The sequence below is a fragment of the Somniosus microcephalus genome, unplaced genomic scaffold (assembly GCF_052327205.1).
Source record: "Somniosus microcephalus isolate GS21.2 unplaced genomic scaffold, FLI_Smic_1.0 unresolved_chr2, whole genome shotgun sequence".
Lineage (NCBI taxonomy): Eukaryota > Metazoa > Chordata > Chondrichthyes > Squaliformes > Somniosidae > Somniosus > Somniosus microcephalus.
In genome coordinates, this window is record NW_028225180.1 from 88809806 (window position 1) to 88834272 (window position 24467).

General features: G+C 55.7%; 1 protein-coding gene across 2 annotated transcripts in view; it reads right to left on the bottom strand.

Annotated features, from left to right (window-relative positions):
* The window catches only part of LOC147092974 (ras and Rab interactor 2-like), a 46786-nt gene that overhangs the window by 4150 nt on the left and 18169 nt on the right, over positions 1-24467 (bottom strand). Inside the window, exons 2-8 of one of the 2 annotated variants that reach the window (XM_085976302.1) lie at positions 13820-14000; positions 10876-10996; positions 10012-10084; positions 8027-8118; positions 5438-6550; positions 3816-4121; positions 2084-2215 (exon numbers count right to left, since the gene is read on the bottom strand). In XM_085976302.1, the coding sequence (XP_085832428.1) occupies positions 2084-2215; positions 3816-4121; positions 5438-6550; positions 8027-8118; positions 10012-10084; positions 10876-10996; positions 13820-13999 (2017 nt within the window). In that variant the 5' untranslated portion in view covers position 14000. Of the gene's footprint in view, positions 1-2083; positions 2216-3815; positions 4122-5437; positions 6551-8026; positions 8119-10011; positions 10085-10875; positions 10997-13819; positions 14058-24467 lie in introns of those variants that run through there. The other variant, XM_085976303.1, reaches the window with a different exon arrangement.

Sequence of the window (24467 nt, forward strand, 5' to 3'; positions counted from 1 at the left end):
GGGCAGAAAGAGGCGCAGTGGGTTAGATTCCCAGGGCATTTTAATCAGAGTAAATAAGCTTCATAAACCGAGGCAGAGAGCACAAAAGCAAGGAAGTTATGCTAAACTTTTATAAATCACTGGTTAGGCCCCAGCTGGAATAACGGCCCAGAAATTCGGGTCTCCACGGGTGAGTCCGCACGGGGTACTCGCCCGTAAGCCCAATGGAAGTGCCGGTTTCCTGCATGCACTGCGCATTCCCGGGATACCGCCGCTTCCGTTCCCCTGAAAGAAGAGGTTCAGAGTTCGAACGCGTGCGCCGGAGAGGCTGCACGTGCGCGTTCGAACTTACGGTTTTTTTGCGGGTTTTCCCGGGATCGTAAGCCTGCAGGCTTTAGAAATGTAAAAAGCAGGCGTAAGGCCTGCTTCTTACAAGGTAAGTGGTGAATTAATTAAAATTAAAACATTTTTTCCACAGGTTTATTATTTTTAAATACTTTAATGCAAGGTATGTTTATTTTTAACCCCGTTAGAATATAAAATTATATTATAATTATAATTTAAATTATTGTTTAAAGTAGTTATTTCATGTAATTTATAGTTTATTTAAAAATGTGATTTAAAAAAAAAATTATTTGAATGTTTCGTGCTATTTTGGGGCCGTAGTATTTATAAGTTTTGACAGCTCTTCCTGTCAATCTTCTAAATGAAGCATTCCCTGCTCCGATTGGCTGCCCATGGCCCACGTGATCCCAGGGGACGCATCGAGCTAACTGCGCCCCTGGGATACGCAAGCACTGCGCGCTGGCAGCTGGAGGAGGCCCCGGATCGCAATTCCCCGGGGGCCCACAGCCCAACGGCCGGCGCACAAGGTAAGTGCAGGTCGGGGGCTTACACCTGCGGGAAGCCCCTGACCCGAGTTTCTGGGCCATTGCGTCCAATTCTGGGCACCGCACTTTACGAAGGATGTCGAGGCCTTGGAGAGGGTGCAGAGGAGATTTACTAGAATGGTCCCAGGGATGAGGGGCTTCAGTTAATGTGGAGAGACTGGAGAAGCTGGGATTGTTCTCCTTAGAGCAGAGAAGGTTAAGGGGAGATTTAATAGAGGCGTTCAAAATCAGCCCTCGAAGTTTTTGGGGCCCGCACGGCCCCGGCAACAAGCTGAGCAGGAAATCGAGCCTCCTCCCACCCTCTTCATCTCACCCCATCACCATATCCTTCTATTCCTGTCTCCCCCATGTGTTTATCCAGCTTCCCCTTAAATCCATCTCTGCCATTCGCCTCAACCACTCCCTGTGGTAGCGAGTTCCACATTCTCCCCACTCTCTGGGTAAAGAAGTTTCTCCTGAATTCCCGATTGGGTTTATTAGTGACGATCTTACATATAAAAATAAAGCCAGACTCGTATTTCTCCCACGCCTTTCACCACCTCAGGACGGCCCAAAGCACTTTACAGCCAATGAAGTACTTTGTGAGTAAGTTCAGTGACTGGACAGAGAGTTTATGGGCCGGGGGTTAGGATCCGAACTCTGGCTTCTCACTCGGAGTTTAAACAGAGGGCGATATAGGAACAGCAGGAGGCCATTCGGCCCCTCGAGCCTGCTCCGCCATTCAATGAGATCATGGCTGATCTTCGACCTCAACTACACTTTCCCGCCCGATCCCCAGATCCCTCGATTCCCCGAGAGTCCAAAAATCTATCGATCTCAGCCTTGAATATACTCAACGACTGAGCCTCCACAGCCCTCTGGGGCAGAGAATTCCAAAGATTCACCGCCCTCTGAGTGAAGAAATTCCTCCTCATCTCAGTCCTAAATGGCCGACCCCTTATCCTGAGACTGTGACCCCTGGTTCTAGACTCTCCAGTCGATGGATGATCTGTGTCTTAATTCCATTCACTCACATAGACATAGAAACATAGAAGATAGGAGCAGGAGTCGGCCATTCGGCCCCTCGAGCCTGCTCCGCCATTCAATGAGATCATGGCTGATCATCCAAATCCAGTATCCTATAGAAACACCTCGGCTCTGTGACCTTCAATACCTTTGGCTAGCGGAAAGCTCAGATAGGGCAGTCCGCGGCCGCTGGAGGAACTCCTCCCTACCTTCTCCCATCAGCTCCGACTGGTCCAGCAGCTCCATCATGTACTCCACCTCCAGGGTGAGCTCGGGCAGGTCGCACTGCGCGACAATGTACGACATCGTAGGCAGGAATTCATCAGCGCCGTAGGGTTCCCCTAGAGCCGGGAGTCAAAGGAAAACAGGTGTCACAACACGCCACCGCGGACCGCGCGGAGACTCGCACTCACTGCGCCCTCCCACCTCCTCGGGAGAATGTACGGAGCACGGGCAGGGGGGAGAGGAGAGGGGGGGCTAACCAAGAGAGCAGGACCGAGGGAGGTATGGCGCTAACGGGTGCCCACAGCTATTCCCTCCCTCCTGCCCCGACAGGTACTGGTTCTTCCCCAGGGTGCTTGGAAGAGCAGGGAGGGTGGGGGATTCACTGGAGGCCCTGTACTGTGCCCTCAGACAAGAGGCCCGGGCAGCGAGCGCCGGAGGGGCCATTCGATTTGGGGGGGGGGGGGGGGGGTGGTGAATCACTGTCGAGTCCGTTGCGCATGTAAGCACACGCGCAGACTCTCCCCAGCAGGGCTCACTGGATAGTGAGCAGGGCGATCTTCTGGCCCGGTACCAGGACCATCGCGAGTCAGCAGGGCGAGCACCAGAAATGGCACAGTGTAGAGGGAGCTTTACTCTGTATCTAACCTGTGCTGTACCTGCCCTGGGAGTGTTTGATGGGACAGTGTAGAGGGAGCTTTACTCTGTATCTAACCCGTGCTGTACCTGCCCTGGGAGTGTTTGATGGGACAGTGTAGAGGGAGCTTTACTCTGTATCTAACCCGTGCTGTACCTGCCCTGGGAGTGTTTGATGGGACAGTGTAGAGGGAGCTTTACTCTCTATCTAACCCGTGTTGTACCTGCCGTGGGAGTGTTTAATGGGACAGTGTAGAGGGAGCTTTACTCTGTATCTAACCCGTGCTGTACCTGCCCTGGGAGTGTTTGATGGGACAGTGTAGAGGGAGCTTTACTCTGTGTCTAACCTGTGCTGTACCTGCCCTGGGAGTGTTTGATGGGAAGGTGTAGAGGGAGCTTTACTCCGTACCTAACCCGTGCTGTACCTGCCCTGGGAGTGTTTGATGGGGACAGTGTAGAGGGAGCTTTACTCTGTATCTAACCCGTACTGTACCTGCCCTGGGAGTGTTTGATGGGACAGTGTAGAGGGAGCTTTACTCTGTATCTAACCCCGTGCTGTACCTGCCCTGGGAGTGTTTGATGGGACAGTGTAGAGGGAGCTTTACTCTGTATCTAACCCGTGCTGTACCTGCCCTGGGAGTGTTTGATGGGACAGTGTAGAGGGAGCTTTACTCTGTATCTAACCTGTGCTGTGCCTGCCCTGGGAGTGTTTGATGGGACAGTGTAGAGGGAGCTTTACTCTGTATCTAACCCGTGCTGTACCTGCCCTGGGAGTGTTTGATGGGACAGTGTAGAGGGAGCTTTACTCTGTATCTAACCCGTGCTGTACCTGCTCTGGGAGTGTTTGATGGGACAGTGTAGAGGGAGCTTTACTCTGTATCTAACCTGTGCTGTGCCTGCCCTGGGAGTGTTTGATGGGACAGTGTAGAGGGAGCTTTACTCTGTATCTAACCCGTGCTGTACCTGCCCTGGGAGTGTTTGATGGGACAGTGTAGAGGGAGCTTTACTCTGTATCGAACCTGTGCTGTCCCTGCCCTGGGAGTGTTTGATGGGACTCACAGTTAGAAATGCCAATGATGTTACCTTCTGGGCCTTTAACCCTCTCGTAGATGAGTTTACAGGCTTGCAGGAGAAAGTTGACCTTCTTGATGGGGGAGTAAGTCTTCTGCATCAAGGTAAACTTCTGCTTGATCTTCTCCACGGCCCCGATATCCGGGGCGTTGACTCTCACTCCGAGGCTCTGAGGCCCGGCCTCCCTCACCAGCTGGACGTTTTGGCGGAGCTGCTGTAGCGAGCCGTCAGCCGTGTGGAAATCCCGCAGGTTGGCTTCGATGGTCCGTTTCAGCGGCTTCAGCAGGCTCTTGTGCATGGCCACCTCCAACAGGTGATCTGCGGGGGGAGAGGGCGCAAGGAGCCAGTGTTAGCAGGGTCAACGCTGGCGGAGGCGATGAGACAACACGGTAACAATGGTTAGGGCAAAGTCCGCCATACGGGACAGTGTCCATGGGCTGTGGGAGGAGATTCAATGGGTGGGTAGAGTCCGTGATAGGGGAGAGTGTCCATGGGCTGTGGGAGGAGATTCAATGGGTGGGTAGAGTCTGTGATAGGGGAGAGTGGACATGGGCTGTGGGAGGAGATTCAATGGGTGGGTAGAGTCCATGACAGGGGAGAGTGTCCATGGGCTGTGGGAGGAGAGTCAATGGGTGGGCAGAGTCCGTGACAGGGGAGAGTGTCCATGGGCTGTGGGAGGAGATTCAATGGGTGGGTAGAGTCTGTGATAGGGGAGAGTGTACATGGGCTGTGGGAGGAGATTCAATGGGTGGGTAGAGTCTGTGACAGGGGAGAGTGTACATGGGCTGTGGGAGGAGATTCAGTGGGTGGGCAGAGTCCGTGACAGGGGAGAGTGTCCATGGGCTGTGGGAGGAGATTCAATGGGTGGGTAGAGTCTGTGATAGGGGAGAGTGTACATGGGCTGTGGGAGGAGATTCAATGGGTGGGTAGAGTCTGTGATAGGGGAGAGTGTACATGGGCTGTGGGAGGAGATTCAATGGGTGGGTAGAGTCCATGATAGGGGAGAGTGTCCATGGGCTGTGGGAGGAGATTCAATGGGTGGGTAGAGTCTGTGATAGGGGAGAGTGTACATGGGCTGTGGGAGGAGATTCAATGGGTGGGTAGAGTCTGTGATAGGGGAGAGTGTCCATGGGCTGTGGGAGGAGATTCAATGGGTGGGTAGAGTCTGTGATAGGGGAGAGTGTCCATGGGCTGTGGGAGGAGATTCAATGGGTGGGTAGAGTCTGTGATAGGGGAGTGTCCATCGGCTGTGGGAGGAGATTCAATGGGTGGGTAGAGTCTGTGATAGGGGAGAGTGTACATGGGCTGTGGGAGGAGATTAAATGGGTGAGGAGAGTCCGTGACAGGGGAGAGTGTATATGGGCTGCGGGAGGAGATTCAATGGGTGGGTAGAGTCTGTGATAGGGGAGAGTGTCCATGGGCTGTGGGAGGAGATTCAATGGGTGGGTAGAGTCAATGTGGAGAGATCTCCTGTAAACCACTGGGGCCAGTCTCGTGTATGTCCAGGGTTAGAGGGGCTGAATGGCCTGTTTCTGTGCTGTAAACTAATTATGATGCCAGATTACACCTCAATAGCTATTAATGGTGGTGTCTGGAGGACAGGGCGAGGGTTGGGGACCTCGTCTCCCTCTCACCTTGCTCCCCCTCCTCGATGAAGGCGTCAATGGCTGGGTCGAGCTCGGAGCTGTGGACCAGGAACATCTTCATGTGCGTCATGAACTGGCGGATGGACTGGAGGAGCTCGGAGCTGGAGCCGTGGCGACTCCTGCCCTCCCGCAGGAGGCCGAGGTAGTCCTGCACCAGCCCGCCGAAGTAGGTGCGCTTGTCGCGGGACCGCTCCTCGATCATCTTCACCATCTTCTTGTCGGGGCTGCAGAAGGAGCTGAAGACCTCGCTCATCTTCCGGAAGGGGGCGCGCACCATCCAGTGGGCGCTGCGGATCTTGGAGGGCGGGGGGCATGGGTCATCGATGTCGGCCGCCGCCGCCTCCTCCTCCTCCAGGCTGCTGAGGGACTGGGCGTCCATCTCGCTGATGGGCGGCAGGGGGCTCCCGTAGAGGAGGCCCAGCCCCTCTGCCTCCAGGCTGCCGGAGGAGCTGGCGTCGCTCAGCCGCTGACCGGCCTCGATGTCCGCCGGCGAGGTCAGAGGCGGCCCGAGATTGTGGCCGGGGTCGGGGGAGGGCAGTTGGACAGGGGTGGGCACTCGGTAGTTCTCCTCGGCCGTGGGCGAGAGGGAGGGGCCGACGGACAGCACGAGGCTGCTGGCCGCCGCAGCCCTCAGCTTCTTCTTCAGCCGGGGGGGCGCCACGGGCGTCCTGGGCTGCCTGTAGGACGTGTCGTCGTCGGAGGAGGAGGGGACCCGGAGCGGCCAGGGCTGGTGGGGGGGCCGCTCCCGGGGGCCGCCCTGGCAGGGGACGGGAGGGGGGGGCTCGGTGGGCGGCGAGAGGGGGCTGGAGGTCTCGGTGGACACCCGCACCTTGAAGCTGCGCTTGAACTGCGACCTCTTGCCCTTGCCGTGCTCCTCCCGGGCGAAGAGGGGGTTGTCGAAGGACAGCGCCCCGTTCCCGGAGAGGCGGCAGAGTTCGCCGGGCGGCCGCGTCCTCAGAGGGCGACGCTGGTCGAAGGCTGGCGGGAGATCCGCCTCCGTCTTCCACGGGCTGGCGAATTCCTGGGGCGATTCGCCACCGCCTTCGTCCGGCTGACCCGGCGCCGGCTGCTCCCGGACGTTGAGCGCGGAGTTCCAGAATTCTGAGGAGAAACATAGAAACATAGAAGATAGGAGCAGGAGTCGGCCATTCGGCCCCTCGAGCCTGCTTCGCCAGTCAATGTGATCATGGCTGATCATCCAAATTCAGTACCCTGTCCCTGCCTTCTCCCCATATCCCTTGATCCCTTTAGCCTTAAGAAATATATCCAACTCCTTCTTGACTACATTTAACGAATTGGCCTCAACTGCCTTCTGTGGTAGAGAATTCCACAGGTTCACCACTCTCTGGGTGAAGAAATTCCTCCGCATCTCTGTCCTAAATGGCTTACCCCTTATCCTTAGACTGTGACCCCTGGTTCTGGACTCCCCCGCCATCGGGAACATCCTTCCTGCATCTAGTCTGTCTAGTCCTGTCAGAATTTTATAAGTTTCAATGAGATCCCCTCTCATTCTTCTAAACTCCAGCGAGTATAAGCCCAATCGACCCAATCTCTCCTCATACGTCATTACTGCCATCCCAGGTATCAGTCTGGTGAATCTTCGCTGCACTCCCTCCATGGCAAGAACATCCTTCCTCAGATAAGGTGACCAAAACTGCACACAATACTCAAGGTGTGGTCTCACCAAGGCCCTGTACAACTGCAGCAAGACATCCTTGCTCCTGTACTCGAATCCTCTCGCTATGAAGGCCAACATACCATTTGCCTTCTTAACCGCCTGCTCCACCTGCGTGCTGCCTGCTGCACCTTCAGCGACTGGTGCACAAGGACACCCAGGTCTCGTTGCACTTCCCCTTCTCCCAATCTATTGCCGTTCAGATAATAATCAGGCGCGTCAGTCTGATCGCATTCGCACTCATTCACATCAGGCTATCCAATCAGTCAATGGCCCAGCCCGGGGGTGGGTGTGTGTGTGGGGGGGCATGAGCCCTCCTGCCCACACACGCAGCAGGAAAGTCCCAGGCTCCAGCCACAGGCCCAATTGGCCTCAGTACCCACATCACCCAGGGGTTGCCGCCCAGTGACCGCTCCTGGAACGCGGGGCAGGCGAAGGTGGGGATCCGCCAATGCCGGTTAGACATATTCCTGGCGGTTTCCTCGCGCGACCTCCGACTGCACGGCCTCCGCGCCCCCCCCCACGCTCTCCCGCCATTGGCCGCCCAACACGCCCATCGTCGCAGCGCCCCGCCTTCCCCACGGCCAATGGGAGAGCGAACAAACTTCATTAACCCTCCAATTGGACGGTTCCCAACTTTGGTCGTTCTACCCATCTCCCAATGAGTTATTTTTCTCTCGTATGAACGAACAAATGCTTCCAAAGACATTTTTTGAAAAGCTGACACTCGCATTGAAACAGCCCCCTGCGGTATTTTCCTCCCCGAGTTTTTGTGTTCCTCAGTGCCGCGGAGGTCAATCTACAACTCCCGGTGACATCCTCCAGGGGCAATCCTGGAGTCTCCAGGGGCAATCCTGGAGGAAGTTGGGAACCCCAGATAATGAGACTCTGCCAGTACTCACCGATCCCCAGGTGTGAGATAGTCTTTAGCTTTTTATGCGATCGAGCGGTCGCGATTGCTCGCGGGAGCTTCAGTGTGAACGGCAAGACATCCCTTTAATAAACAGACCACGGGTCAGTCCCGCACAGAGTAGAAAGACAGACTCCCATTTCTCCCCCGCCTTTCACCACCTCAGGACGTCCCAAAGTGCTTCACAGCTAATGAAGTACTTTTTTTGAAGTGTGCTCACTGTTGTAATGTGGGAAACGCAGCAGCCAATTTGCGCACAGCAAGCTCCCACAAACAGCAATGTGATAATGACCAGATCATCTGTTTTAGTGATGTTGGTTGAGGGATAAATATTGGCCCCAGGACACCGGGGAGAACTCCCCCTGCTCTTCTTCCAATAGTGGTCGTGGGATCTTTTTCATCCACCTGAGAGGGCAGACGGGGCCTCGGTTTAACGTCTCATCCGAAAGACGGCACCTCCGACAGTGCAGCACTCCCTCAGCACTGCCCCTCCGACAGTGCGGCGCTCCCTCAGTACAGCCCCTCCGACAGTGCGGCGCTCCCTCAGTACAGCCCCTCCGACAGTGCGGCGCTCCCTCAGCACTGCCCCTCCGACAGTGCGGCGCTCCCTCAGTACAGCCCCTCCGACAGTGCGGTGCTCTCTCAGTACTGCCCCTCCGACAGTGCGCGCTCCCTCAGTACTGCCCCTCCGACAGTGCAGCGCTCCCTCAGTACTGCCCCTCCGACAGTGCGGCGCTCCCTCAGTACTGCCCCTCCGACAGTGCAGCGCTCCCTCAGTACTGCCCCTCCGACAGTGCGGCGCTCCCTCAGTACTGCCCCTCCGACAGTGCGGCGCTCCCTCAGTACTGCCCCTCCGACAGTGCGGTGCTCTCTCAGTACTGCCCCTCCGACAGTGCGGCGCTCCCTCAGTACTGCCCCTCCGACAGTGCAGCGCTCCCTCAGTACTGACCCTCTGACAGTGCGGCGCTCCCTCAGTACAGCCCCTCCGACAGTGCGGTGCTCTCTCAGTACTGCCCCTCCGACAGTGCGCGCTCCCTCAGTACTGCCCCTCCGACAGTGCGGCGCTCCCTCAGTACTGCCCCTCCGACAGTGCGGCGCTCCCTCAGTACTGCCCCTCCGACAGTGCAGCGCTCCCTCAGTACTGACCCTCTGACAGTGCGGCGCTCCCTCAGTACAGCCCCTCCGACAGTGCGGTGCTCTCTCAGTACTGCCCCTCCGACAGTGCGCGCTCCCTCAGTACTGCCCCTCCGACAGTGCGGCGCTCCCTCAGTACTGCCCCTCCGACAGTGCGGCGCTCCCTCAGTACTGCCCCTCCGACAGTGCGGTGCTCTCTCAGTACTGCCCCTCCGACAGTGCGGCGCTCCCTCAGTACTGCCCCTCCGACAGTGCGGCGCTCCCTCAGTACCGCCCCTCCGACAGTGCGGCGCTCCCTCAGTACTGCCCCTCTGACAGTGCGGCGCTCCCTCAGTACTGACCCTCCGACAGTGCGGCGCTCCCTCAGTACTGCCCCTCCGACAGTGCGGCGCTCCCTCAGTACTGCCCCTCTGACAGTGCGGCGCTCCCTCAGTACTGCCCCTCCGACAGTGTGGCGTTCCCTCAGTACCGCCCCTCTGACAGTGCGGCTCTCCCTCAGTACTGTCCCTCCGACAGGGCGGCGCTCAATCAGTACTGCCCCTCCGACAGTGCGGCGCTCCCTCAGTACTGCTCCTCCGACAGTGCGGCGCTCCCTCAGTACTGTCCCTCCGACAGTGCGGCGCTCCCTCAGTAATGCCCCAACAGTGCGGCGCTCCCTCAGTAATGCCCCTCCGACAGTGCGGCGCTACCTCAGTACTGCCCGTCCAACAGTACCGAATCCCCTCTTCCCGAGACACTGCCTAAAACTGCTGGGTTGAGGAGAGTGGGGTGGTGAGAAAGGGGGGAGAGGGGTCGCTCTAACACGCTCGCCCTACACCAACTCCCGGCCGATCGCACACTCACCTGCTCACACAGTAGAAGGAGATGAGATGGAAGAGGTCTCCAAACGTCACTGCCGAACCCTCTAAGGAGAAAGCTGCGAGTGAAGGGAAGGGCTATCAATACACATGCCACTCGTAAACAGGCATAACAGCCCCACGACACGCCAGCGCCCCGCGACACGCCAGCCCCCCGCGACACGCCAGCGCCCCGCGACACAGTGACACTGCATCCACTCGCTCAATGGTCATTTTTTTTTAAATATTCGATCCTGGGATGTGGGAGTCGCTGGCAAGGCCCAGCATTTATTGCCCATTCCCTAATCACCCTCGAGAAGGTGGTGGTGAGCCGCCTTCTTGAACCGCTGCAGTCCGTGTGGTGAAGGTGCTCCCACAGTGCTGTTAGGGAGGGAGTTCCAGGATTTTGACCCAGCGACGATGAAGGAACGGCCGATATATTTCTAAGTCAGGATGGTGTGTGACTTGGAGGGGAACTTGGAGGTGTGGTGTTCCCATGCGCCTGCTGCCCTTGTCCTTCTAGGTGGAAGAGGTCGCGGGTTTGGGAGGTGCTGCCGAAGAAGCCTTGGCGAGTTGCTGCAGTGCATCTTGTAGGTGGTCCACACTGCAGCCACGGTGCGCCAGTGGTGGAGGGAGTGAATGTTTAAGGTGCGAGCCCAGACAGTGATTGGCGACTGGATGTTCGACCATGTAGGGCATCACAGCCCAGCCCTTCCCCCAATGACTGCACCCACTCTCTGTAAAATTTTCATGGTGGGGCTGTTCAGCATCCGGTGGGGTCAGCGCCCAGGGGTACTGGGGGCAGCACAGGGGATCACGGGCACAGTCCAGACCCGTCTGGAGCGGCCGGCCGACGGGCGCGCCCACTCACTGGTGTTGCCGCTATCCTCGTTGATGATGAAGTCCTGCACAAAGGAGGGGTCGCTGTCGTCCAACACCCTGACCGACAGCACCTTCCGCTGGGATGTCCCCGACTTTCGCACCAGGAAGATCTGTCATGGGGGGAAGCACACCGGTCATTAGAGGGGCTGAACAGCTGTGGCCAAAATAAATACAGCATGGGATTCCTTAAAGAAGGGCCAGTGGATTCATCCTTACTTCTTCGAGGGGCAGAGGAGCAAAGGGATCTGGGGGATCAGATTCACTAAGCAATAGAAGGAGCACCGCAGGTTAAAGAGGCCATTAAAAAACAATCAAATCAAGCACTGTGGTTCATCGGCACACAGGAACAGGAGGAGGCCATTCAGCCCCTCGAGCCTGTTACACAGGAACAGGAGGAGGCCATTCAGCCCCCTCGAGCCTGTTACACAGGAACAGGAGGAGGCCATTCAGCCCCCTCGAGCCTGTTACACAGGAACAGGAGGAGGCCATTCAGCCCCCTCGAGCCTGTTACACAGGAACAGGAGGAGGCCATTCAGCCCCTCGAGCCTGTTACACAGGAACAGGAGGAGGCCATTCAGCCCCCTCGAGCCTGTTACACAGGAACAGGAGGAGGCCATTCAGCCCCCTGGAGCCTGTTACACTGGAACAGGAGGAGGCCATTCAGCCCCCTCGAGCCATTTACACAGGAACAGGAGGAGGCCATTCAGCCCCCTGGAGCCTGTTACACTGGAACAGGAGGAGGCCATTCAGCCCCCTCGAGCCATTTACACAGGAACAGGAGGAGGCCATTCAGCCCCTCGAGCCTGTTACACAGGAACAGGAGGAGGCCATTCAGCCCCCTGGAGCCTGTTACACAGGAACAGGAGGAGACCATTCAGTCCCTCGAGCCTGTTACACAGGAACAGGAGGAGGCCATTCAGCCCCTCGAGCCATTTACACAGGAACAGGAGGAGGCCCATTCAGCCCCTCGAGCCTGTTACACAGGAACAGGAGGAGGCCATTCAGCCCCCTGGAGCCTGTTACACAGGAACAGGAGGAGGCCATTCAGCCCCTCGAGCCTGTTATACAGGAACAGGAGGAGGCCATTCAGCCCCCTCCAGCCTGTTATACAGGAACAGGAGGAGGCCATTCAGCCTTGTATAGCACACTTGGAGTTACTGTGCACAGTTCTGGTCTCCATATACCACACTTGGAGTTACTGTGCACAGTTCTGGTCTCCATATACCACACGTGGAGTTACTGTGCACAGTTCTGGTCTCCATATCCCACACTTGGAGTTACTGAGCTGGTGACTGAATTTGTAAAATCATACGGCAGGTGTGACAGCTAAACTGTGACAGGAAGTGCGTGACACTTGCAGCAAGCACTGCCCCGTGAGAGACTTTTAGTGTAACTCTTGTCGACCTCCCGTGGGTTAATGAGGCGGGGGGATACACAGCAATGTGACAGCGGAGACCTGCGCTGGCGAAATGCGACAGAAAGGGACGCGTGCCCCCAGCAGCAAGTGTGCAATCCACATCAGGCATTTAATGCGTTATGGAAGACCTTTAATAGATGATAGATAGATGCAGCGCCTTGCGACATATCACTACGTTGAAGGCGCGACATAAACACAAGTAGTTGTTGAAATCATCGACTGAATTCAGCCACTTAAAGCGCTCTGGGACATCCTGAAGTCATGAAAGTCTCTCTCGAATTCATAAGAACGGAAAAATTAGGAGCAGGAGTCGGCCATTCGGCCCCTCGAGCCTGCTCCGCCATTCAATGAGATCATGGCTGATCCTCTACCTCACCTCCACTTTCCTGCGCTATCCTCATATCCCTCGATTCCCCGCGAGCCCAAAAATCTATCGATCTCAGCCTTGAATATACTCAATGACTGAACATTCACAGCCCTCTGGGGCAGAGAATTCCAAAGATTCACCACCCTCTGAATTATCTGATCATTTTAAACTTTTTTAGCGCTAACTGGCCCACTTTGCTGTGTTATATCATTCGCTAAATTTTAAATGATCGGAGAATTCATATTCTTTTTAATCACAGTAACAGGGGCTGACTAGGGCAGCACGGTGGCATAGTGGTTAGCACTGTTGCCTCACAGCGCCAGGGACCCGGGTTCGAATCCGGCCTCGGGTGACTGTCTGTGTGGAGTTTGCACATTCTCCCCGTGTTTGCGTGGGTTTCCTCCGGGTGCTCCGGTTTCCTCCCACAGTCCAAAGATGTGCGGGTTAGGTTGATTGGCCATGATAAATTAACCATTAGTGTTAGGGGGATTAAAATATGTAGGGTTACGGGAATAGGGTGGGATATGTGTCGGTGCAGGCTCGATGGGCCGAAATGGCCTCTATCTGCACTGTGGGGTTTCTGTGTGATTCTGTGACTGGAGAGAGAGAGATTAGGGGCTGCTGTACTCAGTCTGTCCACTGAGTGTCAGTGCAGGACCACTAATCCAGTTCTGCTCTACAAACACACACACTCACATTCACAGCATAAACTCCAGGATTCAAAGGCTTTTGCTGAAAGTAACTCAAAGTACAGAGCCCACCTGCTAATCCCACTAGTGTTTTGCGTCTCTGTGATGATCCCCCTCCTTTATGCTTCAGTCGATAAAGGCCGAGCGTAAGCAGGCCACCCAGACCAGGAAAAGCTCGGGCTCCATTTCCGGCCCTGTGCGGACTCGGCCAATCCCAACCGGGGTTCCGATGAGCCTCAGTGCCCCGGGTCCCCGCTCCGGATCAGCAGGCAGCGCCGCCCCGCCGGGAAGAGGGCAGGATGGGACTGGGCTGCGAAGGCGCATGCAGTCGAATAGCCCGAGCGGTGTCAGCCTGTGAAACCTAGAAACACCCCCCAGTCCCCCACCCCACCCCACCCCAGGCGAGAGCTGCCGTTCTCCGGAGGGGCTAGAGTCCGGGAGGGAGATCTGGATTACTCACCCCGGGGCTCTCCCGCTGGAGGATGTGCAGGGACGTCGCCGAGTTCATGGTGAGCTGCAGCCAGACCGAGTGGGTGAAGATCAGCCGGTCCAGCACGCTGACCTTGGAGAGGGAAGACTTGTGTGCGGGCGGGTGGGCGGAGGAGGTCTCGGGGGCATCGTAAACGGGATCCTCCTGCATCCTATCGAGAAGAACAGGGAACCGATCAGGAAGGGCATCAGCGGCACCACATCACAAACAAACCCCTTCCCACTGTACACAATCCCAATGGACCAAACCCCTTCCCATTCACTCCCACTGTACACAATCCCAATGGACCAAACCCCTTCCCATTCACTCCCATTGTACACAATCCCAATGGACCCAAACCCCTTCCCATTCACTCCCACTGTACACAATCCCAATGGACCAAACCCCTTCCCATTCACTCCCATTGTACACAATCCCAATGGACCAAACCCCTTCCCATTCACTCCCATTGTACACAATCCCAATGGACCCAAACCCCTTCCCATTCACTCCCATTGTACACAATCCCAATGGACCAAACCCCTTCCCATTCACTCCCATTGTACACAATCCCAATGGACCAAAACCCCTTCCCATTCACTCCCACTGTACACAATCCCAATGGACCAAACCCCTTCCCATTCACTCCCACTGTACACAATCCCAATGGACCAAACCCCTTCCCATTCACTCCCACTGTACACAATCCCAATGGACCCAAATCCCTTCCCATTCACTCCCACTGTACACAATCCCAATGGACCCAAACCCCTTCCCATTCACTCCCACTGTACACAATCCCAATGGACCCAAACCCCTTCCCATTCACTCCCACTGTACACAATCCCAATGGACCAAACCCCTTCCCATTCACTCCCACTGTACACAATCCCAATGGACCCAAATCCCTTCCCATTCACTCCCACTGTACACAATCCCAATGGACCCAAACCCCTTCCCATTCACTCCCACTGTACACAATCCCAATGGACCCAAACCCCTTCCCATTCACTCCCACTGTACACAATCCCAATGGATCAAACCCCTTCCCATTCACTCCCACTGTACACAATCCCAATGGACCAAACCCCTTCCCATTCACTCCCACTGTACACAATCCCAATGGACCCAAACCCCTTCCCATTCACTCCCACTGTACACAATCCCAATGGACCAAACCCCTTCCCATTCACTCCCACTGTACACAATCCCAATGGACCCAAACCCCTTCCCATTCACTCCCATTGTACACAATCCCAATGGACCCAAACCCCTTCCCATTCACTCCCACTGTACACAATCCCAATGGACCAAACCCCTTCCCATTCACTCCCACTGTACACAATCCCAATGGACCCAACCCCTTCCCATTCACTCCCACTGTACACAATCCCAATGGACCCAAACCCCTTCCCATTCACTCCCACTGTACACAATCCCAATGGACCCAAACCCCTTCCCATTCACTCCCACTGTACACAATCCCAATGGACCCAAACCCCTTCCCATTCACTCCCACTGTACACAATCCCAATGGATCAAACCCCTTCCCATTCACTCCCACTGTACACAATCCCAATGGACCAAACCCCTTCCCATTCACTCCCACTGTACACAATCCCAATGGACCAAACCCCTTCCCATTCACTCCCACTGTACACAATCCCAATGGACCCAAACCCCTTCCCATTCACTCCCACTGTACACAATCCCAATGGACCAAACCCCTTCCCATTCACTCCCACTGTACACAATCCCAATGGACCCAAACCCCTTCCCATTCACTCCCATTGTACACAATCCCAATGGACCCAAACCCCTTCCCATTCACTCCCACTGTACACAATCCCAATGGACCAAACCCCTTCCCATTCACTCCCACTGTGCACAATCCCAATGGACCCAAACCCCTTCCCATTCACTCCCACTGTACACAATCCCAATGGACCAAACCCCTTCACTCCCACTGTACACAATCCCAATGGACCCAAACCCCTTCCCATTCACTCCCACTGTACACAATCCCAATGGACCAAACCCCTTCCCATTCACTCCCATTGCACACAATCCCAATGGACCAAACCCCTTCCCATTCACTCCCATTGTACACAATCCCAATGGACCAAACCCCTTCCCATTCACTCCCACTGTACACAATCCCAGTGGACCAAACCCCTTCCCCATTCACTCCCACTGTGCACAATCCCAATGGACCCAAACCCCTTCCCATTCACTCCCACTGTACACAATCCCAATGGACCAAACCCCTTCCCATTCACTCCCATTGTACACAATCCCAATGGACCAAACCCCTTCCCATTCACTCCCACTGTACACAATCCCAATGGACCAAACCCCTTCCCATTCACTCCCATTGTACACAATCCCAATGGACCAAAACCCCTTCCCATTCACTCCCACTGTACACAATCCCAATGGACCAAACCCCTTCCCATTCACTCCCACTGTACACAATCCCAATGGACCAAACCCCTTCCCATTCACTCCCATTGTACACAATCCCAATGGACCCAAACCCCTTCCCATTCACTCCCATTGTACACAATCCCAATGGACCCAAACCCCTTCCCATTCACTCCCACTGTACACAATCCCAATGGACCCAAACCTCTTCCCATTCACTCCCACTGTACACAATCCCAATGGACCCAAATCCCTTCCCATTCACTCCCACTGTACACAATCCCAATGGACCCAAACCCCTTCCCATTCACTCCCACTGTACACAATCCCAATGGACCCAAACCCCTTCCCATTCACTCCCACTGTACACAATCCCAATGGACCCAAACCCCTTCCCATTCACTCCCACTGTACACAATCCCAATGGACCCAAACCCCTTCCCATTCACTCCCACTGTACACAATCCCAATGGACCAAACCCCTTCCCATTCACTCCCACTGTACACAATCCCAATGGACCAAACCCCTTCACTCCCATTGTACACAATCCCAATGGACCCAAACCATTCCCATTCACTCCCACTGTACACAATCCCAATGGACCCAAACCCCTTCCCATTCACTCCCACTGTACACAATCCCAATGGACCAAACCCCTTCCCATTCACTCCCACTGTACACAATCCCAATGGACCAAACCCCTTCCCATTCACTCCCACTGTACACAATCCCAATGGACCAAACCCCTTCCCATTCACTCCCACTGTACACAATCCCAATGGACCAAACCCCTTCCCATTCACTCCCACTGTACACAATCCCAATGGACCAAACCCCTTCCCATTCACTCCCACTGTACACAATCCCAATGGACCCAAACCCCTTCCCATTCACTCCCACTGTACACAATCCCAATGGACCAAACCCCTTCCCATTCACTCCCACTGTACACAATCCCAATGGACCCAACCCCTTCCCATTCACTCCCACTGTACACAATCCCAATGGACCAAACCCCTTCCCGTTCACTCCCACTGTACACAATCCCAATGGACCAAACCCCTTCCCATTCACTCCCACTGTACACAATCCCAATGGACTAAACCCCTTCCCATTCACTCCCACTGTACACAATCCCAATGGACCCAATCCCCTTCCCATTCAGTCCCCTAACTCTCCCAGCGAAGTCCATCACTTGCTGTGGGGGGGCTCAGATCCACCAGGCCAGCGTATTTACCCCCTCAGCCTCCGCAGTTCTCTCAGATCCATGTCGATGTGACCATTTTAGTTCACCTCTCTCTTGGAGCAGGAGGAAGCCGCTCAGCCCCTCTAGCCGGCTCGAGCCTGCAACAAACCTGCCAGCAAATGGGGCAAGTCTGCCTCTGATTTCGAGCTGGAGCTGCTGCCGTTATAAATAGAGGCAGAATATCCATAACACAGAAGTGAAACAGTGACTGATCACAGCGTGAGGGAGCGAGACAGAAGCACTCAGCATTCCAATCAAAGGAGGATTGACGTCAAAAAAATAAACTTCTCTCATGTGTTAATGACAAACCATCTCGCTCATAAAACTGGGTCACTTGTATAATCTCTCCTTCCGTACCTTCAGACAAATCTCTTCACAGGACATCTTCCTGCCAAGTTTGTCAGATGGCTTCGCATTCAGGTACACAGTGTCAGGTTAAACCACTCCAAATACAGCACGGGTTAGATACAGAGTAAAGCTCCCTCTACACTGTCCCATCAAACACTCCCAGGGCAGGTACAGCACGGGTTAGATACAGAGTAAAGCTCCCTCTACACTGTCCCATCAAACACTCCCAGGGCAGGTACAGCACGGGTTAGATACAGAGTAAAGCTCCCTTTACACTGTCCCCATCAAACACTCCCAGGGCAGGTACAGCACAGGTTAGATACAGAGTAAAGCTCCCTCTACACTGTCCCATCAAACACTCCCAGGGCAGGTACAGCACGGGTTAGATACAGAGTAAAGCCCCCTCTACATTGCCCCATCAAACACTCCCAGGGCAGGGACAGCACGGGTTGGATACAGAGTAAAGCTCCCTCTACACTGTCCCATCAAACACTCCCAGGGCAGCTACAGCACGGGTTAGATACAGAGTAAAGCTCCCTCTACACTGTCCCCATCAGACACTCCCAGGGCAGGTACAGCACGGGTTAGATACAGAGTAAAGCCCCCTCTACATTGCCCCATCAAACACTCCCAGGGCAGGGACAGCACGGGTTGGATACAGAGTAAAGCTCCCTCTACACTGTCCCATCAAACACTCCCAGGGCAGCTACAGCACGGGTTAGATACAGAGTAAAGCTCCCTCTACACTGCCCCATCAAACACTCCCAGGGCAGGTACAGCACGGGTTAGATACAGAGTAAAACTCCCTCCACACTGTCCCATCAAAAACTCCCAGGGCAGGTACAGCACAGGTTAGATACAGAGTAAAGCTCCCTTTACACTGTCCCCATCAAACACTCCCAGGGCAGGTACAGCACGGGTTAGATACAGAGTAAAGCTCCCTCTACACTGTCCCATCAAACACTCCCAGGGCAGGTACAGCACGGTTTAGATACAGAGTAAAGCTCCCTCTACACTGTCCCATCAAACACTCCCAGGGCAGGTACAGCACGGGTTAGATACAGAGTAAAGCTCCCTCTACACTGTCCCATCAAACACTCCCAGGGCAGGGACAGCACGGGTTAGATACAGAGTAAAGCTCCCTCTACACTGTCCCATCAAACACTCCCAGGGCAGGGACAGCACGGGGTGGTGGAGGTTACAGAGATGGGGAGGTTTGCAGGAGCTGGAGGAGGTGACAGAGATAGGGAGGGTTGTAGGGCTGGAGGAGGTTACAGAGATAGGGAGGGTTGTAGGGGCTGGAGGAGGTGACACAGATAGGGAGGGTTGTAGGGCTGGAGGAGCTTACAGAGATAGGGAGGGTTGTAGGGGCTGGAGGAGGTTACAGAGATAGGGAGGGTTGTAGGGGCTGGAGGAGGTTACAGAGATAGGGAGGGTTGTAGGGGCTGGAGGAGGTTACAGAGATAGGTAGGGTTGGAGAAGGTTACAGAGATAGGGAGGGCTGTAGGTTTGGAGGAGGTTACAGAGATAGGGAGGGTTGTAGGGGCTGGAGGAGGTTACAGAGATGGGGAGGGCTGTAGGGGCTGGAGGAGATTACAGAGATAGGGAGGGCTGTAGGGGCTGGAGGAGGTTACAGAGATAGGGAGGGTTGTAGGGCTGGAGGAGGTTACAGAGATAGGGAGGGTTGTAGGGCTGGAGGAGGTTACAGAGATAGGGAGGTTTGTGGGGCTGGAGGAGGTTACAGGGATAGGGAGGGTTGTAGGGCTGGAGGAGGTGACAGAGATAGGGAGGGTTGTAGGGCTGGAGGACTTTACAGGGATAGGGAGGGTTGTAGGGGCTGGAGGAGGTTACAGAGATAGGGAGGGCTGTAGGGGCTGGAGGAGTTTACTGAGATAGGGAGGGTTTTAGGGTCTGGAGGAGGTTACAGAGATAGGGAGGGTTGTAGGGCTGGAGGAGGTTACAGAGATAGGGAGGGTTGTAGGGGCTGGAGGAGGTTACAGAGATAGGGAGGGTTGTAGGGGCTGGAGGAGGTTACAGAGATAGGGAGGGTTGTAGGGGCTGGAGGAGGTTACAGAGATAGGGAGGGTTGTAGGGGCTGGAGGAGGTTACAGAGATAGGGAGGGTTGTGGGGCTGGAGGAGGTTACAGAGATAGGGAGGGTTGTAGGGCTGGAGGAGGTTACAGAGATAGGGAGGGTTGTAGGGCTGGAGGAGGTTACAGAGATAGGGAGGGGGGCGAGGAGGCCACGGAGGGATTTGAACACGAGGATGAGAATTTTAAAATCGAGGCGTTTCCGGACTGGGAGCCAATGTACGTCAGCGAGCACAGGGTGTGATGGGTGAACGGGACTGGGTGCGAGTTAGGACACGGGGCAGTGAGCACAGGGGGTGATGGGTGAACGGGACTGGGTGCGAGTTAGGACACGGGGCAGTGAGCACAGGGGGTGATGGGTGAACGGGACTGGGTGCGAGTTAGGACACGGGGCAGTGAGCACAGGGGGTGATGGGTGAACGGGACTGGGTGCGAGTTAGGACACGGGGCAGTGAGCACAGGGGGTGATGGGTGAACGGGACTGGGTGCGAGTTAGGACACGGGGCAGTGAGCACAGGGGGTGATGGGTGAACGGGGCTGGGTGTGAGTTAGGACACGGGGCAGTGAGCACAGGGGGTGATGGGTGAACGGGACTGGGTGTGAGTTAGGACACGGGGCAGTGAGCACAGGGGGTGATGGGTGAACGGGACTGGGTGTGAGTTAGGACACGGGGCAGTGAGCACAGGGGGTGATGGGTGGACGGGACTGGGTGTGAGTTAGGACACGTGGCAGTGAGCACAGGGGGTGATGGGTGAACGGGACTGGGTGTGAGTTAGGACACGGGGCAGTGAGCACAGGGGGTGATGGGTGAACGGGACTGGGTGCGAGTTAGGACACGGGGCAGTGAGCACAGGGGGTGATGGGTGAACGGGACTGGGTGTGAGTTAGGACACGGGGCAGTGAGCACAGGGGGTGATGGGTGAACGGGACTGGGTGTGAGTTAGGACACGGGGCAGTGAGCACAGGGGGTGATGGGTGGACGGGACTGGGTGTGAGTTGGGACACGGGGCAGCGAGCACAGGGGGTGATGGGTGAACGGGACTGGGTGTGAGTTAGGACACGGGGCAGTGAGCACAGGGGGTGATGGGTGAACGGGACTGGGTGTGAGTTAGGACACGGGGCAGTGAGCACAGGGGGCGATGGGTGAACGGGACTGGGTGTGAGTTAGGACACGGGGCAAAGGCAGAGTTTGGGATGAGCTGAAGTTTACGTAGGGTGGAAAGTGGGAGGCCGGCCAGGAGAGCGTTGGAATAGTCGGAGTCTGGAGGTAACAGAGGCAGGGATGAGGGTTTCAGCAGCGCATGAGCTGAGGCGGGGTGGAGACGGGCGATGTTGCGGAGGTGGAAATGGGCGGTCTTGGTGAAGGAGCGGAGATGTGGTCAGAAGCTCATCTCGGGGACAGATAGGACGGCAAGGTTTGAGCGGTCTGGTTCCGCCTCGGACAGTGTCCAGGGTGAGGGATGGAGTGGGTGGCTCGGGGACGGAGTTAGTGGTGAGGGGGGCAGGTGGAGTGACCCCCCTCCACAGGGAAGGGACCGCGCAGGTACTGAGCAGGCATTGAACCTGCGCGCTCTGATCCCCGCCCCCCCCGGGTGTCTGGTTCCCGTTGATGTCCAGACTGTTGTCTCTGGCTCCTCAGCGACCGGGATGAATCAAGCTGCAATGATGTCGCTCTTTCTGCCTGTTCTGTGACTTCCCTCTTCCCACGGGTTCCTGGCAGCCTTGCCGTGAGTCCACCCGGCCGGTGACAACCTCGGTCACGTCTCACGCTGGCCGCCGCTCCTCGGCTCCAGCTCCCCATTAATAGAAACATAGAAGATAGGAGCAGGAGTCGGCCATTCGGCCCCTCGCGCCTGCTCTGCCATTTAATGAGATCATGGCTGATCATCCAAGTTCAGTACCCTGTCCCTGCCTTCTCCCCATACCCCTTGATCCCTTTAGCCTTAAGAAATATATCCAACTCCTTCTTGAATATATTTAATGAATTGGCCTCAACTGCCTTGTGTGGTAGAGAATTCCACAGGTTCACCACTCTCTGGGTGAAGAAATTCCTCCTCATCTCAGTCCTAAATGGCTTACCCCTTATCCTTAGACTGTGACCCCTGGTTCTGGACTCCCCGACCATCGGGAACATCCTTCCCATATAAGCCCAATCGACCCAATCTCTCCTCATACGTCATTCCTGCCATCCCAGGTATCAGTCTGGTGAATCTTCGCTGCACGCTCTCCATGGCAAGAACATCCTTCCTCAGATAAGGCGACCAGAACTGCACACAATACTCAAGGTGTGGTCTCACCAAGGCCCTGTATAACTGCAGCAAGACATCCTTGCTCCTGTACTCGAATCCTCTCGCTACGAAGGCCAGCGTACCATTCACCCGGACCCCCCTGCCCCGGGGCTCCATTTGTGAAGGTACTGAGCCCCGCACGCCCAGCGGGGAAAGACCCAGGCTCCATCCCCGGCCTGTGCTCACCCGGGGCAGCAACCCCCCGACCTTCAGTCCCCCGCCCCGTCCCCGCCCCCGGGGTTAGGAAGGATCCCTGGGTTAGGGAGGCAGACAGTCAGCCCCACACGGTCGAACGTCCTGCTGGCGCTCACCGTCCAGGCTCCCCCTTGAAGAGAGGGCTCACTGCGCGAGGGGTCGGGGGGCCATCAGTGCCTGGGGGAACCTGTGAGAGGAGGAGGAGACGGGGTGGGAACTCAGAGTGTTGGTTATTTAAGCAGAGCGTGTGCGGCTACGGGGATCTGAGCCAGGGAGACGTCAATGCAGGAGAATAATGATCAGGGGCCACGATTCAGAAAGCTTCGAATTTTCCCAGAACACTCACACTTCCTGATAAATAAAAATAACTCACATTTATACGTCCCAAGGCAGGATGTAAGTGCGTTGGAAGCAGTTCAGGGAAGGTTTACTAGACTAATACCTGGAATGGGCGGCTTGTCCTATGAGGAAAGGTTGGACAGGCTGGGCTTGTATCCGCTGGAGTTTAGAAGAGTAAGAGGTGACTTGATTGAAACATACAAGATCCTGAGGGGTCTGGACAGGGTGGATGTGGAGAGGATGTTTCCTCTTGTGGGAGAATCTAGAACTAGGGGTCACTGGTTAAAAATAAGGGGGTCGCCCATTTAAGACAGAGATAAGGAGAAATTTTTTCTCACAGAGGGTGGTGAGTCTTTGGAACTCTCTTCCTCAGAGGGCAGTGGAAGCAGAGTCTTTGAAGATTTTTAAGGTAGAGGGCGATAATTCTTGATAAGCAAAGGGGTGAAAGGTTATCAGGAGCAGGCGGGAATGTGCAGTAATCAGATCAGCCCATGGTCTTATTGAATGGCGGAGCAGGCTCGAGGGGCCGACTCCTGCTCCTAATTCGGATGTTCATATAAGGTGCTTCACAGGAGCGTAAATCAGACAAAATCTGACCCCGAGCCACATCAGGAGATATTGGGACAGGCGACCAAAAACTTGGTCAGAGAGGTCGGTTTAAAGGAGCGTCTTAAAGGAGGAGAGAGAGAGGCGGAGAGGTTTAGGGAGGGAATTCCAGAGCTCGGGGCCCAGGCGGCTGAAGGCACGGCCGCCAATGCTGGAGCGATGGAAATCGGGGGATGCGCAAGAGGCCAGAATTGGAGGAGCGCCGAGATCTCGGAGGGTTGTAGGGCTGGAGGAGGCTACAGATATAGGGAGGGTTGTAGGGGCTGGAGGAGATTACAGAGATAGGGAGAGTTGGAGGGCTGGAGGAGGTTACAGAGATAGGGAGGGTTGTAGGGCTGGAGGAGGCTACAGAGATAGGGAGGGTTGTAGGGGCTGGAGGAGGTTACAGAGATAGGGAGGGTTGTAGGGGCTGGAGGAGGTTACAGAGATAGGGAGGGTTGTAGGGCTGGAGGTGGTTACAGAGATAGGGAGGGTTGTAGGGGCTGGAGGAGATTACAGAGATAGGGAGGGTTGTAGGTCTGGAGGAGGTTACAGAGATAGGGAGGGTTGTAGGGGCTGGAGGAGGTTACAGAGATAGGGAGGGTTGTGGGGCTGGAGGAGGTTACAGAGATAGGGAGGGTTGTAGGGCTGGAGGAGGTTACAGAGATAGGGAGGGTTGTAGGGCTGGAGGAGGTTACAGAGATAGGGAGGGTTGTAGGGCTGGAGGAGGTTACAGAGATAGGGAGGGTTGTAGGGGCTGGAGGAGGTTACAGAGATAGGGAGGGTTGTAGGGTTGGAGGAGGTTACACAGATAGGGAGGGTTGTTGGGCTGCAGGAGGTTACAGGGATAGGGAGGGTTGTAGGGCTGGAGGAGGTTACAGAGATAGGGAGGGTTGTAGGGGCTGGAGGAGGTTACAGAGATAGGGAGGGTTGTAGGGGCTGGAGGAGGTTACAGAGATAGGGAGGGTTGTAGGGGCTGGAGGAGGTTATAGAGATAGGGAGGGTTGTAGGGCTGGAGGAGGTTACAGAGATAGGGAGGGTTGTAGGGGCTGGAGGAGGTTCCAGAGATAGGGAAGGTTGTAGGGCTGGAGGAGGTTACAGAGATAGGGAGGGTTGGAGGAGG